This window comes from Polypterus senegalus, chromosome 17 (assembly GCF_016835505.1).
Source record: "Polypterus senegalus isolate Bchr_013 chromosome 17, ASM1683550v1, whole genome shotgun sequence".
Taxonomy (NCBI): Eukaryota; Metazoa; Chordata; class Cladistia; order Polypteriformes; family Polypteridae; genus Polypterus; species Polypterus senegalus.
Genome location: NC_053170.1, coordinates 83,274,815 through 83,291,698, shown reverse-complemented (window position 1 = coordinate 83,291,698; position 16,884 = coordinate 83,274,815). Strand labels below are relative to the sequence as shown.

At 46.2% G+C, this 16,884-nt stretch overlaps 1 protein-coding gene across 2 annotated transcripts in view; it reads right to left on the bottom strand.

The window, feature by feature from the left end:
* Nucleotides 1-5,315: 5,315 nt before the first annotated feature.
* The window catches only part of LOC120517685 (voltage-dependent calcium channel gamma-5 subunit), a 35,623-nt gene continuing 24,054 nt past the window's right edge, over nt 5,316-16,884 (bottom strand). For both annotated transcript variants that reach the window (XM_039740129.1, XM_039740128.1), the window contains exons 2-6: nt 12,602-12,837; nt 11,569-11,655; nt 10,977-11,117; nt 9,718-9,863; nt 5,316-6,912 (exon numbers count right to left, since the gene is read on the bottom strand). In XM_039740129.1, the coding sequence (XP_039596063.1) occupies nt 6,655-6,912; nt 9,718-9,863; nt 10,977-11,117; nt 11,569-11,655; nt 12,602-12,809 (840 nt within the window). In that variant the 5' untranslated portion in view covers nt 12,810-12,837 and the 3' untranslated portion in view covers nt 5,316-6,654. The remainder of the gene's footprint in view (nt 6,913-9,717; nt 9,864-10,976; nt 11,118-11,568; nt 11,656-12,601; nt 12,838-16,884) is intronic.

Sequence of the window (16,884 nt, the reverse complement as noted above, 5' to 3'; positions counted from 1 at the left end):
GTTCTAACTTTCTGTGGTCATAAAAAATCCCTGGGCATTTTTCTAAAAGATCAAGGTGTACTCTGATGAAATCATCTAAACTACCCCCCACACTCTGGTCATTCTGGCCCCCTAAGTTCACATGAAGTCCAAATGAAAGAGAGAGGAGTATTTGGTTAGTGACTGCCATAGACAAAGCTGGACGCCTGTTGATGAAGGTGGGAAGATGAGGCTTTGCAGGGTAGTCAATTTGCTGTACTTGGCATCACGGAAGAGGGGATGATGATGGCCATCCATAAAAACATGGAGGCTGTGTTCCTCTGGATCAATGGAGATGATCCGTGGGAGGCTGGACAAGTTGAGGGTCTACTCAGTCACCAGGGTGAGTGCATATAATGTTGAAAAACGCATAAAATGCAAGAACCTCCTGGTGTATTACTCACCAAGTGCCCTATAGCACCAGAAGATGTTTCATTATGGCACATCCAACCTCAACTAATAGGTACATATGACAAAACCAAAGCTTCAAACCCAATCCAGATGACCAAGTAAGTGTCATAGACCTAGAGCCATAAGGTTTAGTCTCCTCACCAGCCCGACGATATTGGCAGAGCCTAATTGATGGTGGCAGCATCATCATGGCCTACTTGAAGGCATTGGCATTAGCAGACATTTGACATATGGGTTTTAAGATGTTACAGAATTACTTCAATGGAGATCACCTGCTTGAAGTCGGGGTGTTTCAATTGGTTGTAGTATAAATACACCTTATTTGGAGGGTCCAGCTTGTGGTCAGTCAGTATGGTGGCCTAACCTGCACACAGAACATAGAAGAACACTCCAAGCAACTCTGTGAAAAGCACAAGTCAGGGGTTTGGAGACAAGAAGACCTCCAAGTCACTGAAGATCCTTTGGAATCCAATTAAATGAATCATGATAAAATGGAAAAGGTCTGGCACCGACGAGTGAGGGACCTATGAGAACTCCGAAGAAGTTACAATCTACCCGGGCCTGGTACTAACAAGGTGTACCTAATAAAGTGGCCAGTGAGTGTGTGTGTGGGGATATGATACATTAGGTACAGCTTGCATTCAGAAATGCTGTAATTCTTCATGACATAAATTCAATAAGGTGCTGGACACATTCCTTGGGGATTTTGGTCCTTCATGACATGACAGCATCACGCACTTGCCGCAGGTTTGTCAGCTGCACACTCATGATGTAAATCTCCTGCTCCACCACATCTCAAAGGTGCTCTACTGGATTGAGATATGGTGACTGTGGAGGCCATTTGAGTACAGTAAACTCATTGTCATGTTGAAGAAACTAGTCTGACATCCTGCTGGAAGTATTCATCAGAAGATGAGTACACTGCAGTCATAAAGGGATGGACATGGTCAGCAGCATACTTAGGTAGTGGCATTTAAACAATGTTCAGTTAGTACTAAGGGGCCCAAAGTGTGCCAAGAAAATATCCCCCAATCCATTACACCACCAGAAACCTGAACCGTTGATACAAGGCAGGATAGATCCATGCTTTCATGTTGTTAATGCCAAATTCTGACCCTACCATCCGAGTGTCGCAGCAGAAATCGAGACTCGTCAGACCAGGCAACGTTTTTCCAACCTTCTATTGTATAATTTTGGTGAACCCCATGTGTGAATTGTAGCCTCAGTTGCCTGTTCTTAACTGACAGGAGTGGCACCCGGTGGGGTCTCCTGCTGCTGTAGCCCACCTGCTTCAAGGTTTGACATGTTGTGCATTCAGAGATGTTCTTCTGCACACCTCAGTTGCTACGAATGGCCATTTGAGTTACTGTTGCCTTTCTATCGGCTTGAACCAGTCTGGCCATTATCCTCTGACCTCCTGGCATCAACAAGACCCAGAGAACTGCCACTCACTGGATATTTTCCCTTTTTCAGATCATTCTCAATAAACCTTAGAGATGGTGGTGCCTGAAAATCCCAGTAGATCAGCAGTTTCTGAAATACTCAGACCAGCCTTTCTGGCACCAACAACCACACCACGTTCAAAGTCACTTCAGTCAACTTTCTGTCCCATCCTGGTGCTCATTTTGAACTTCAGCAGGTCATCTTGAAAATGTCTACAGGCTGAAATGTACTGTGATGCTGCCATGTGATTGGCTGATTAGATACTTGTGTTAACAACAGTTGAAGAGGTGTACCTAATAAAGTGGCCTGTGTGTGTGTGTGCGTGTGTGGGTTTATCGGATTGGGTGTATGTTTCATGTATAAGTTTGTAGTGAGAGTTTTTTGTGTATATTTATGTGTATATATAATGTCGGGTTATCGATACAGTTGTGTCCTTCGTAGTTAAAGCTTGTATTGAATGTTTTTAGGTGTATTTATGTGGGATAACCTGATTGAGGTGGCAGTTAACTGTAACTTTTTACATTCTGTGCTCCGAGTTGAATCTATACAATCATCTGTTTATTTCTCTCCCTGTTTTCCCACTCCATCCAGCTCCATCTCTAAGTTCTCACCAGTCACATCTGCTTTTGTTAATGACCTGCTTTGTAAGATGAGGCCGACTACTTGTGTACTGGACCCCATCCCCGCCGCACTACTTAAGACCTGCCTTCATGCCATAATCCCGACTGTTACAACAATAATAAACTCATCCCTCGACATTGGCTCTGTGCCGCTCACTTTTAACAACAACAACAACAACATTTATTTATATAGCACATTTTCATACAAACAGTAGCTCAAAGTGCTTTACATATTAAAGAATAGAAAAATGAAAGACACAATTATAAAACAAAATAAATCAACATTAATTAACATCGAATAAGAGTAAGGTTCAATGGCCAGGGGGGACAAAAAAGACAGAAACCGCTTCTGTAACCCCAGTGTTAAAAAAGTCTGGTTTTGATGCTGACAATCTTAACAATTTCCAGCCTATTTCCCACTTACCTTTCCTGTCAAAAGCTCTTGAGCGTATTGTAGCCTCCCAGCTCACCAATTACTTAACTTCTAATAATTTGATGGAACCCTTTCAGTCTGGTTTCAGGGCGCAGCACAACTGCCAAACTGCTCTGCTACGGGTAACCAATGATTTGCTTATGGCAGCAGACTCTGGACAAACCAGCATATTAATTCTATTAGACTTCAGTGCAGCATTTGACACTGTCAGACATGACATTCTACTGTCCAGAATGGAGAACATGCTGGGTATCTCTGGCACTGCCCTCCAGTGGTTCAAGTCCTATCTGACTGATAGGCAAGAGTTTGTTAGTCTTGGCAACAGCAGATCCAGCTCCGCGCCAGTCACACAAGGAGTTCCTCAGGGTTCTGTCCTCGGCCCTCTTCTCTTCTGTATTTATATGCTTCCCCTTGGCCATATTATTCATAGCTTTGGACTGGGCTATCATTTTTATGCAGATGATACTCAACTCTACTTCAATGTTAAAAGTGGAACTTCATCAGAGCTTTCTCAGCTCACAACCTGCCTTAGTGAAATTAAAACCTGGATGGAGCAGAACTCTTTAAAATCAAATTGCAACAAAACTGAACTCCTGCAAAGTGGGACTAAAATGCAACTTAATAAAATGAGCTCCTTCCCAGTCCATCTTGGCGGTGATCTCATCAGACCTGCCTCTACTGCAAAGAATCTTGGTGTCATTTTTGATTCCTCCCTTTCTTATTCCACCACATAAATCACATTAAGAAACTTTCTTACTTTCACCTCCGTAACATATCCCGTGTTCGCTCCTTCCTCTCCTTTTCTAATGCTGAGAAACTTGTCCATGCTTTTATCACATCCCACATCGATTATTGTAACTCGCTGCTGGCAGGTGTCCCTTCTAATCTTATATCACAGCTCCAGCTTATTCAAAACTCAGCTGCAAGAGTCCTCACTCGAACCAGCAGCAGCGAGCACATCACACCCATCCTGCTCTGTCTTCACTGGCTCCCTGTGTCTTACAGAATTGAATATAAAATCCTACTAATAACCAACAAAGCTTAAATAACCTGCCAAACTACATCAGTGACCTTCTCCATCACTATGTGCCTGCCCGCCCACTAAGGTCCTCTGATTCTGGCAATCTTGTTGTGCCCCACACTAATCTACACTCCATGGGTGACTGCAGCTGTATAGCGCCCAGACTCTACCTACTGAAATTAATCAGGTCAGCTGACTCCATGAATTCTTTTAAAAAACAACTCAAAACTCATCTGTTCAGGAAGGCTTTTAGCTCTACTTGACTTTATTACCCTTCTCTCAGTTTACCTCTCTGTCAAGATGCTCATGTAACCTGTGTGTGTGTGTGTGTGTGTGAGACCATCACTTATACTGTCTGTTAGGCTTTCTCTGAATTTACTGTCGTAATCTTCTTTATTTATTTATCTGGTTTGTACAATGCTATATACTGTATACCCTGCTGTTCTTTCTTATATTCTGTAAGTGCCTTGAGCATGGGAAAGGCGCTATATAAGTAAAATGTATTATTATTATTATTAATGTTTAAAGGTATGTGAGTGAATCTGCGTGTTATTTGGGGAGGCTGTACCTGGACGGTCAGTTAATGTATCTTTTTTTTGTCCTTTGGGTATTGCAGTGCACTTGTTGACTTTTTCTTTTTTCTGTCTTTATGTGACTGGGGGGACCTTTGGGAGCAGAACGTCAGAACAACCTAGGTCCATTGTTACAAAGAGAATTTCAGTTAACATGTAACTGACAGTGTGGCCTGTCCTGCCTTGAGCTTCTGGGGGGACTGTTACAGTGTAAAGAAGTGCTCGTTGGCTTCAGTCCTAAACACACTTCTTATGAATTTCCACCGACGTCCTCAAGTAACTTGACTCACCATTAAGCTGAAAGAATTCTGTGGATTTTGAAGACCTGGATTCGGTCAGTTCTCTGAGTCTGTCACAGTTGGACCTGTCCTTCAGTCCCATGATGCACTTGGTTGCTCTCCTCTGCGCTGCTTCACGCGCTGCTATGTCTTTCTTCTAGCTTGGTGACCTGAACTGCACACAGTACTCCAGATGAGGTCAAAGTATAGCATGAAATGGTGTGAACACAACGTCTCTTAACAGTTTTTATGACACAACCTGACATTTTATTTGCCTTATGGACATACGCATTTCACCATTCTGTACAAGTGACAATAAAGACCCTATGGACCTCGTACTGTTGGGAGTGCTTTGGCCAGTAGACCGCCTGCATGTGGAGTGCTTTGTGTATTTAGTACAGCAGAAGGCTCTACTGTCACTGCCTGGACCCGTCCTAGAGCAGGGTTGGATGTGCCAGGCGGTCCCACCCCTTGCCCACCATCTTTTTGGTTAAACAAAGAGGAACAGACACAGCAGGCCACTGGTCATCATTACTTTGCTTTACTAATCTCTGAACACACCGGCGACTTGTAAAGATGGTTACAGTAAGCAGACTGTGCACATGCATGCGAGCTCTCGTGCCGCCTCTGACTGTCCCGCAGTGGACTTGAACGTGTGATCTCCTTAATAGATTGGGGGACTGGAGGATGAAGGGGAGGTGGCTGCAAAGACAGACGTCATTTCGGCAGGAATTTTACATTCAGTGAAAAGTCAATTCAGCAGCTTGACTGTGCCAGCCAACAGTCCGGTGAGGCATGTGTGAAATGAGACTGGCACGGTTTTTAACTCACATTGGCAGAGGAGGAGGAGGATGAGGAGATGTCTCCACAGATGTCAGTTATTATATTGCATTTGGTTCCATACAAATGATGAGTGCTGAAATGTTAACTACATTACAAAGAGCTGGGACCTCAACCGCCCATGAGTTAGACGGGGCCCGCTCTTATGTACTGGATGGCAGAGTCAGATGTGCCGGACTTTTGGAGACTGGGAATGCTTTCTGCTGGTCCAATTTGTGCTTGTATGTGGTGCCCACCAACGGTGGGTTCTTCACTGTGGCTTTGCAAAGCCTGAAGGTAACAGGCCTGGAACACAACTTTAACAAATGTACAAAAGTCCTGTAGGGTGCCAGCCTGCTGAAAGAGCAGAGACCCGGGAAGGGTTGGGTGGCCATCAATCATGGCACACGAAGCTAGGTGACTTTGGGGCCTACCCATGCACACAGCTATACACCCACCATACGTGTGTCCACACCGCCAATGCTGATGCCCACACAGAAGGACGCACACAAATGAAAATTGTCAAATGCAAGCACACAAGTCACACGCTTTCTTTACAGTCACACACACTTCAGAAGTGATTGGCACACACACACACACACACGAGTCCACTCAGTGGACGCACAAATACATTCAAGTGCTTTGAGACAAGGTCAGCTCAGCTCTTGCATGGGCACTGTGCCAATCAAGCAGCCATGTCTGCCCAGATTTTGGGGGCAGGTAGGACACCAGGACTGCAGGGCAGGGTGCCGAGCTTTGATTGGGATGGCAGTGAGGGCTCTAAGAAACTGTGGGACAGACAAAAGTTGAAGGTGCTCTCTCCTATAACCTCAGACACCAGACGAGAGCCTGAACCCGTACACCGGGCAGGCGGACAAATGATGGCAACGCACAGACTACAGGGGACTGCAGGAAGCGGAAAGTCTTGAGGGCCGTGAAAGCTGCCCTCTCTATTTTACCCAGTTTGAAAAATGGATAAAAAAAATGCAACCCATTGGCAGACAGGGAAGGGAGGGCTCATTATAGGACACCCAACCCCTCAGCACGGGGACGATGACATCTGGTCATATTCGGGACACTTCAGCAGCGCCGGGTAGTTGGAGTTCATCTGCAGGGAAGCGTCGCTGGAGATGTCCGAGGGGCTGCGGCCCCTAAGCCAGGCCTCTGGGTGAAGGAACTGACCCGAGTAGTCAGAGCAGTTGCTGAGCCGCGGCCGGTAGAAGGCTGGGTGGGGTCTGTAGATCTCCTCCGCTGTGTATCGCTTCATGAACAGGTAGACGGACATCACCCCTGCGCTCTGGGAATGAGAGCAATGGAAGCAAATTTAAAGTGAGGCAGGCATGGGGACAAGGAGGAAGGACAGAGAAGTCAAGGGTTTCATAATAATTAATGACAGTTATATAGCGCCTTACATAGACAGTGGGGGGCCACTTCAACCACCACCAATGTAAAGCATCCACCTGGATGATGCACTGGCTGCCATTCTCGTGCCAGTTCGCTCACCACACGTTAGGGGGTGAAGGGGTGAGTGAGATAGTTAGGTAATTAGAGATGGGGGCGAGCAGGCCATGGTGTGCAATTTAGTCAGGACATTGGGGAGACACTCTACCCTTCTCGAAAGGAACCCAGGGATCTTTGATGACAACAGACAGTCAGGACCTTGGTTTACATTTCATCAGAATGATGGCGCCATATTTAAAGCACAGTGTCCCCATCACTCCACTGGAGGACTGGGATCCACACGGACCACAGGAGGAGCGCCCCCTGATGGCCACACCAGCACCTCTTCCAGCAGTAACTCAAGCTTTTCCTAGATGGTCTCCCATCTAAGTACTAGCCAGGCTTGAACATGCTTCGGTTCAGGGGGATGACCTATTCTGAAATGCCGCTGGCTTATATGTTGGGGGGGGGGGATGCTGGTCTAAGTTTAGAACCTTACTGGCCCCCAGTTCAAAATCCCAGCTCAGTAACTCATAGTGGTCAGTGGCTCAGGAACTGAAGTCACCAGGCCTCCAGTTCAGTTTCTGAGTTAGTGGTGGTCTAGTGGGCACTGACGTCTGTAGGCTCCCAGTTTGAAACCCCACCTGAGCAGTTGAAACAATAGGTTGGCACCCAAATGGGCTCAGTGGTTAAAGGGACTGAGGTTAATAGGCTCCATGTTCAAATCCAGGCTCAGTTAACCAGTGTGGCTCAGTGGAAATGGGGGCTAAAAACAGTGGGCTGCTAATTGCAAATCCCAGTTCTAGTGTTTAAACGGGCACTGAAATCAGCAGGGAGACCAGTTTAATTCCCAAGCTAGGGGTTCACTCCCAAAATGGCTCAGTGAGTATTGGGATATTAGTCAGTGGCTCAGTGGATAGCAGGACTAAAATCAGAAGGACTCCAGTTCACTCCAAGTGAGTGCTGGGTAAGTCACAATCCCAGCTCAGTGACTCAAAAGGGCCCGCAGTGTAAGACCACTAAAACCAGTGGGCTAGTAATTTCATTCAGAGGGGTGGGCAAGCGGGTACTGAAATCAGTAGGCTCCCAGTTCACAGCCCATACTCAGGAACTCACTTCACAATGTGGCTTGGTGGATAAGTAACTGGAATCAGTAGGCCTCCATTTAGTGGTGACCCAGCGGGTACTGACATTAGTAGTTTGAAATCCCAGCTCAGCGAATAAAGCACTGGAACCAGTCGGGTCATTCCCCATGTGGCCCAGTGGCTAAATGGACTGAGATCATCAGGTTCCCGTGTTCAAATCCCAGCTCAGTGTCCCATGCACCACCAAAGTAGCTTAGTGGGAATGGAGGCTGCTAACTTCAAATCCTAGTTCAGTGGCTTATTCACGGGGTATTCAAGTGAGTAAAGAAAGGGGCACTGAAATCAGCAGACCTCCGCTTCAGTTCCCAAATTAGTAGTTCGCTCTCAAAATGGCTCAGTGAGTATTGTAATCGGTAGCTCAAAATCCAGCTCAGTGGCGCACAGTGGAGAGGCCTTCCAGTTCAAATCTCAGATATATGCCCGCGGATTATGGATAGAGACCAACTGGCTCACCAAACTGGCCCACTGGGTAAAGCGACTGAGCCCAGTAAGCACAAATCCCAGCTCAGTGCCCCAATCCCAGAGAGGCTCTTTGGGAACATGAGCTAAAACCAGTGGTCTACAAATTTCAAATCCCCTTTCAATGACTTGTTCACAGTGCATCCCATTGCATGAAGGGGTATTGACATCAGTAGACCTCCTCCTCGATTCCCAACTTAGTAATTCACTCCCCTAATGGCACAGTGAGTGTTGGGCAATTCAGAATCCCAGCTCGGTGACGCATAAAGGCCCAGTTGGGTAAAAAGACTAAAACCAGTAGGCTACTAACATCATTAAAAGGCTGGCCAAGTAGGTAATTAATGGCTTTACCGGGGAGAGATTTCGGGTGCCCACCCCTTGATCTTTAAGAGACTCTCCACCCTTGCTCTTCCACTACATGAAAATTCCAAGGGGAACTCCCCCTACTTTTCCAGAAGGGGGTAATAGTGCTAAAGCTAGCGACGACCCTTATTCCCAGTACAGTGGCTCATCGCAGGGATCAAGGACTGAAACCAATAGGGTGACTCCCACAGCGGCTCGGTGGGTAAACTGAACTGAAATCAGTAGGCCCTCCAGTTCAAATCCCAGCTCCCTCCTAAAGTGGCTAAGTGGGAATGGAGGTTAAAACCAGTATACTACTCGTGTCAAACGTTCAGTCATTTAGTCCCAGTGTATTCAAATGGGTAAAGGTACCAAAGTTAGTGGTTCACTCCCATAAAACTGCCATCAGTAGATCAATTCCCAGCACAGTAACAAAGAATTCCAGTGGTGAATTCCCAACCCAAAGCCTTTGCCTGCCACAGCAGTACCTAAATGGCTCAGTGCTGGGCTGGACAGAAGGACTGAAATCTGGAGACTTCCAGATATGAAAAGCAGGGGGGCTCCAAGGTCACCTCCCAGCTCAGTGGCTCCCCTTCGGTTGGGGTACTGAAATCAATAGGCTGACTCCCTGTGAGTGAATGGACTAACATTCAGGTGACGCTCCCTTGAAATCCCAGGCCAGCCAGTGTGGCCCACCACATACTAAAGGAGATTACCTCTGTGAGTAAGAAGGAGATCGCTGCAAAGGCAAAGGACCAGCCGTACTTGTAGCTGAAGTAGGCTTCGTTGTCTTTGGTTCTGTTCAGCATCTCGTCGTTGATGCTCGATATGTACAGAACCAGCCCGACCACCAGCGACAGGCCTGGGGGAAGACAAAGAAAGACGAGGTGAGCGAACAATCAAGGCACGGAGGTGAGGTCGTCATGTGTGGACCTCCCATCAGAATGCACAACCTATACAGTGGTCTCACTTTCTACACACTGTATTGTGTTGCTGATTATATTTTAAAGTAGCTGTGCTGCCCATCTAAGACGGGTTGAAATCTAAGTAATCAATGTAGGCCTGAGCATTAATGTTTGCAGTGCGCCATGCAATGCGTAATGTCTCTGTTATACGCCATTTGTAATGGGATATGGAAACGCAGTGTTCTTGCTTGTAGGGAACCACCTATTGGCATGACAAATGCAATGTATTTTATTACTTAAAATGTTTGTGATGCGCTATCATTTGGAATGACAGAGACATGGCAACAGGATGGACACACAGACAGACGCACAGACTCTTTTATTAAGGTGGATGAATACATGTTTCATATTTGCCTATCAATCTACGCTCAATAATGCATAATAACAAAGTAAAAATATGTTTTCAGAAAGGTTTGCAAATGAATTAAAAAGTGAAAACTCTCATTTCTTGAAGTATTCACACCCTTTTCAGATTGTGTATCCTATTTGCTTTGATTCACCTTGAGATGTTTCTAGAACTTGTTTGGAGTCCACCTGTGGCAAACTGAATTGACTGGACATCATTTAGGAAGTGATGCACCTCACACTGCAAAAACCAAGCCATGAAGTCCAAGGAACTCTCTGTTGACCTCCATGATCAAATTGTGGTGAGGCATTGGCCAGGGCAAAGGGGACAAAACCATTTTGAAAACTCTGAGTGCCCCCAAGAGCACAGTGGTTCCAATTATTGTGAAGAAGGTTAGCCAGGACTCTTTCTAGAGATGGCTGTTCCCGCCCACCTAAGTGAGGTTACCGAGAACCCAATAGTCACTCTAACAGAGTTTTAGAAGTGATGTGCTGAGATGGGAGAATCTGTTGGAAGGATGACCATCTCAGTGGCACTCCATCAATCAGGTGTTTATGGTAAAGTGGCCTGATGAGACAACAAGTAACCCAAGTGACCCCCAACATTAGAGATACCAGTGGTGCCCACAAGCAAAAAGGTGAAAATTATACCTTGAGAGGCTCACCTGACAAGATGAAGAAGATTCCCGAAACAAAGGCCAGGATTGTCCTATGAGGGCGAATGTGGCCGATGTTGTTGAGGACAAACCCAATGAACATAAAGAAGAGGCTGACGAGGGGGAAAGGAGTCGCAGAGCGGATCATTTCTGCAAAAGATGGGAGTATAGCTGAGGTTAGTTGCATGAGATAATCTGCTAGGTTGCGGCAGTGCATTTGTATGACTCCTGCCTGGTCTTTGGTGGCTCTTGGTTTTGTGATGTATTGAGGAGAATTACGACTGGGGGTTTCATGAAATGTAGCTTTGATTGACTTGAGAGGTGTGCCAATTTGTGGAATTAGTAGGTTCATTAGAAGGTTCAGTGCCTCCAGCATGAGCAGTGAATGAGTTTAGAATGAAACGACTCTTTATATCACTCCATGTGAGCCTCGTGCTTGTGTATGAGGGAAGGGCTCAGTAACTCATCATGGAACTGTCACACCAACATAGGACCCCTGTGATGGACACAAGAAAAAGTACCACCAACTGTTGAAGTGCCCAAGTGAGATGAACCCCCCCCCCCTCCCCCCAAAATGAGAACAGAACTGAGAAACACTCACTGAGTACACTGATGGTCGATTCAGACGTCATCTGCATGCTCATGGGCATCACATACTCAATGGTGAAGCAACGTCCATGCTCCTCACCTGAAGAAGAGTCAAGCATACTTAGATGAGCAGTGTTGAATGGGGATCTTGTACTGGGGCACGCGGGGGAGTCCTAAACTGGAGACATACAGTATAGTGTGGGTTGTGTCCTGGACCACCAAAGTGAGAGATCTTTACTGGGAATGTCAGTGGGACCTTCCTAAACTGAAGAGGTAGTGGGAAGTCACTGGAGTATTAGGAACCAATACTGGGACACTGGTATTTGGAACCTGTACTGGGAACAAAAACTGAGGGTACTGAACTATGGAGGAAGGGGAAAAGGCATGTATCTGGAGGAACGGTATTGACAATGATTCATGATGAGGACAATATAGAACCTCCATCTATAACTTATAAGGTCAAAGTGGAAATGCCAGTGGGGAGGAGGGTCCTAAACTGGAGAAGTACCAAGCAGTTCTGAACTGGAACACCATGATTAGGAAGCAATATTAGAAACACCAAAGGGAAGGTCCTTTAGTGGGAATGCCAGTAAGGAAGCAATGGGTGGGTCTTATATTTGGGGACACCACTGTTATAGACCAGTCCCAAGACAGTCCTGTGCAGGGAAGGTCAAAGTGAAGGTCCTCTAGAAGAAGAGACACTGGCACACTCCTGGAGTGCCATCAGCAGGATCTCTCTTTAGAAGCCCACTCCCAGTGTAAAGGGACCAAAAGCAATAGGGTCCCAGTTCACATATTCCAAGAATACATGAGGGTCCGATTCTGGATATTTCAGAGGAAAGGACTGGCAGTCTGAGTGCTGATGAAAGTCTTAACTGGCAACATCCCTGGGATGGTCCTGAAATGGGAATACTGTTAGAAAAATCTTGTATAGGGAGAGTCTACCACTTGGGAAGTCCAGCACTGGGGATGCCCCCTTGGCACTGTACTGCATGAGCCCATACTGTATAGGGAAAGGCACTCAAGTGTGCAAAATGGACCCTCACCTGCCAGGAAGCAGACCCTCCAGAGACCTGAGTGCAGAGACATCTTAATCTCAGTGCTCTGGTTCTGGGGAAGGATGATGCCCTCTTCCAGGTAAAGCCAGTAGTCCGTGCTGACCGCGACGCCCAGAAGTCCGAGGCCACACACTGCGAAGATGCTGCTCAACAAAGTGAGCGCTTTTCTGCCACAGGCACTCATGGCGCTCAGCATTGAAGTTGGGGGTCGCCAGAAGAAAGAACTGAACAGAAGAGAAAGAAGAGAGCAGTAAGGAAGGAGTCAGGCAAGAGGATCTGTCATTTTTCTTTAACACTGCCCCTGCATGGAGTATTGGACATGCCGAAAACAGAATTTTGAATATATCGTCACACATACTCATCAGAGCATCACCTTCTGGGCTCATCAGAGGTATGGAATACCACTCTGGGACAAGAGGGGATGATGTCGCTAACTATATCATCTACACAGTGCCACAGTGCTGTGAAGACACCCAGTGAGGGCAACTGACCCCACCCCTTACAGTCTGAACCTTATAAAGCCCAGAAGACCTTGAAGCCTGCCTTCTGTGTTTGGGGTCAGACTGCCTGGGGTGAAGCCTGCTTTTGGGTTTCAGACCAGGTGAGTACTGGTTGGGATATTTTGCATCCTGCGCCACACTTTACCAGCTCCATACAGGTTTCTCCATAAAGGTGGCATCAAACAAAATTAAATGATATTGAAGGCTCCGCTCGTTCATTAGCACCATCGATATGGGAATAATGACAAAACAGTTCTAATAATGCGTGAAGGCTCTCCTGCCCATATTTGCCAGCTTCAGACAGATCATCAGAACAGCAGGTTGGACAACTTTCTATGCCTTCTGCCTTACCTCTTCCATAAAGATGACCTTAAGCAGAATCGATCGACGTTTCAAGGACATTTGTTAACTGCCATTATTGGTGGAGGATCATAACCAAATGGGTCCTGTTGTATCCAAAGGCTTGCCTGTTAACATCTATCAACTCCAGGAAGATTATCACAATGGTAGCTTAGAAAGCTTCTTATATCAAAGTCTTATCTTCTTCATGAAGATGAACATCAAATGGAATCAACTGAGCTGTGAATGTGCCATTGTTTACTACCATTATTCATAAGGGGGTCATCATGAAAAGGTTCTCATTTCTACATCTGCTAGCTAAAGGGGAGATCATCAAAACAGCAGCTTGGACAACTTCTTGTGTCCAGTCTCATTTCTTCCATGAAGATAACTTCTAAACAGAATCAAATGAGCTTTGAAGACTCCATTTTTATGGAGGCTACCACAAAGAGGATAATAGCTCATGTGAAGGATCCCCATCCACTACAACCTCAATGTCTGCCATCACAGAGGTAGATTAAAAGGCTTCTTGTGTCCAGTCTAATCTTTTCCATGATGTTGACCTCAAATAGAATCAAATGAGCTTTGAAGGCTCCATTTAATGGGCTTTTACCAAAGACAGACTCATATCTCATATGAGGTTGTCCCCATCCACACCTATCAGCCCTATATGGTAACTTGAAAGGCTTGTGATGTCCACTGTTATCTGAATTCAAGTAGAGGTCCGAAGGGTTCACTACCAACATTTATATGGGTGTCACCATGAAAAGAGTCGTATTGTATCTAAAGGTTCTCCCATCCGCCACTACTAGCTCAAGACAGAACAGCAGCTTGGACAACAGTTTATGCCTGATGTCTTATCTCTTCCATAAAGATGACCTTTGAAGGCTCCATTCATTCCCTGCCACCATTGACACAGGGATCCCTGTTGCATCTTAAGGCTCCCTATCCACATGTGCTAGGTCCATATAGATTTCCACAAACAATGTGAGCATAGATATGTAGTCTTTCATGGCCACTTCTATTCTGTCGTTAGAGCTTTTCCTTTAAAGCGACCCCAAGTTTCTTTATTTTCCCTAAGTTCCATCTCTCTGCAGCTTATCTTGGACAGGTTCAGATGGTCCCTGAATCCCAAGCTTAGGCATTCCTAATAGGTCAGTGGTGGTGACTTCAAGACTCCTCCTTTGAAGTCTCTCAGGAGGGACACTTAGTAGCTACATCAGGGTGACCCCAAATAGTGTAACTTATGTCCAGTGGTCTGACTGTACACCCTGGGCCACACCTCAGTCTGGATTCTTCAAAGATGCCCCCCCCCACCAATTGCTCTTTAATCAAATCCATGAATGGATTAATGGATTCCCATAAGTGTTGCCTGTTAAGTTTGGGGTCAGGCTGCCCGGGGTGAAGCTTGCTTTTGAGTCCTGGACAGGGTGAGTGGTGGTCTGGTTTAAGACCCATTTTCACCATCTTGTATCACCAATTTCCTAACACTGCCAAGGACCATTCTGGGGGTTGGGGTGGACATTAGTCATATTACCTACTGTCCCCCACTCTCCTTCTATTGTAATATCATCACTCCAATACTTCTTTCCAGGGATTCTTCCAAATTTTATTAATCTAGTGTCTACCAGGATATATTAAAGTGGGCTTCCTGTCCAGTAAAGTGCACTAGGAGTCATAATTCCTCTCCCTAACTATAGCCCATCTCTCCATAATGAATCATAGCCCAGACCCCTGCTGCGCTCACAAGGGGTCGTACGGCCCGAATGTTCAAGTGTTTGTATTCTTTGTACTTTCTCAGTTCATTTACGCCACCCTCCCCAGCACAGAGGAGGAGGAGGACAAGGAGGAGGAGGAAGTCGGGGCTTGCGTCACTCTGACTGCATGGTCTCCATGTGGAAGGCAGCGTGAATGACTCCTCTGTTAAAGTGCGGCAGGATACAAAAAAAATAAATAAAATAAATGAAAAAAAGCAGCTATGCCTCTATTAGTACTGCAAATTACTGTTCCTCAGAAAGTGAAATAATAACTCAGCGCATTAAAGCCCACTTAGAAGGAAATGCCAAGCCAGTAAAGAGCTGTGAGTCACACCATACACAACAGAGATGGAGATGGCTCGAGTTTCTCCTTCTAGACTCTCTTGAGGGTCCGCAACATCCAGGCTGCCTGTGAGTGTCAGAGTGGGCAGCCACAGCATCCCCTCCATTAAATCTGCCCTGCCAATGCCTGCCCATCAGTTTGTCCCTTAGTGTGGCCGCAGACTGCTCAGCAGGACAGTGTCACCCCTTTAGCTGTTTTCACCTGAAATTCACGGAACTGTACAAGCAGGTGACAGAAATGATGCGGCGCCTTTGAAGACTTCATGCATATTCACAACGGCCTCACAAATGGCTCCGTGCTGTTTAAGACACAGGATAAGCTCAACTGCCATGAATTATTTAAGGGCTCTTGCAAATGGAAACAAATTGACAGAGTGATTAAAGCTGGAAAGTGCCGGATCGGCCCGACGCCGCTTTACATTTTGCTTGGTAATGCCGCCCTGTTAGCAACCCTGGCGCTTATTAAAATGAGTCTGAGGAAGCACGGCTTTCATCAGCAGAAATCGTTTGCGATGCGACAAGATGCCCTCCCGATGTCTTCATCTTTAATCTTAAGCCGCCGTCTCCTGGGAGTTCAGAAGCTCTTCGCTCATCACACGAGTCATCCCCAGTCGCTTCGGAAAAGGAGTTTGATGGTGCGGCGCCACAGTGGTGCACGCAGATATCTCACGGCCCCCCAAACATCTGGATTCAAGCCTGTCTGCATGGAGTCTACATGTTCTCCTGGTTCCTTTGTCAGGTTATATAGGGGTATGTGGGTAGGAGTACCCCATGATGGATCTGAAGTTGTATCCTGCCTTGTGCCTGATGCTGCCAGGAAAGGCAGTGGCACCTCTGTGATCAGTGGGCTTGATAATGAATGGATGGACTGACAATCGAGTACCAGAGTGTCCTGTAATCTCTGTCACCGTTTTATAGGATGATTACAGGGTCGTTGTTATCATGAGGACATTGAAATTCAATCATACAATGACCTCCAGTCCAGCGTTCTACACTTTCTGACAGCTTATTGGCCTCTAGGTCCTGGTTTAAGCTGCCCGATAAGGTTCCTCCATGATGAATGACCACTAAGTCCAGTACTAGGGTGTCCAGCAACCTTTATTACAGATGATTTGCCACTTGGTTTAGTACCATGTCATTCAGCAACTCAGAGATGGGTGGCCAGCATGTCCAGCATCCTATAGCTCTTTTAATAACTCACTGGCCGCTAAGTCTACTACTTAAGTGTCTTGTAACCTTTCTGTCAGCTGAGTGACCACTAGTTTTAGGGCTGCAGTGTGCTTAAACGTTCCTCATGGCAGTCCTCGTAGTCCTTTATGCTATAGCCTTTATC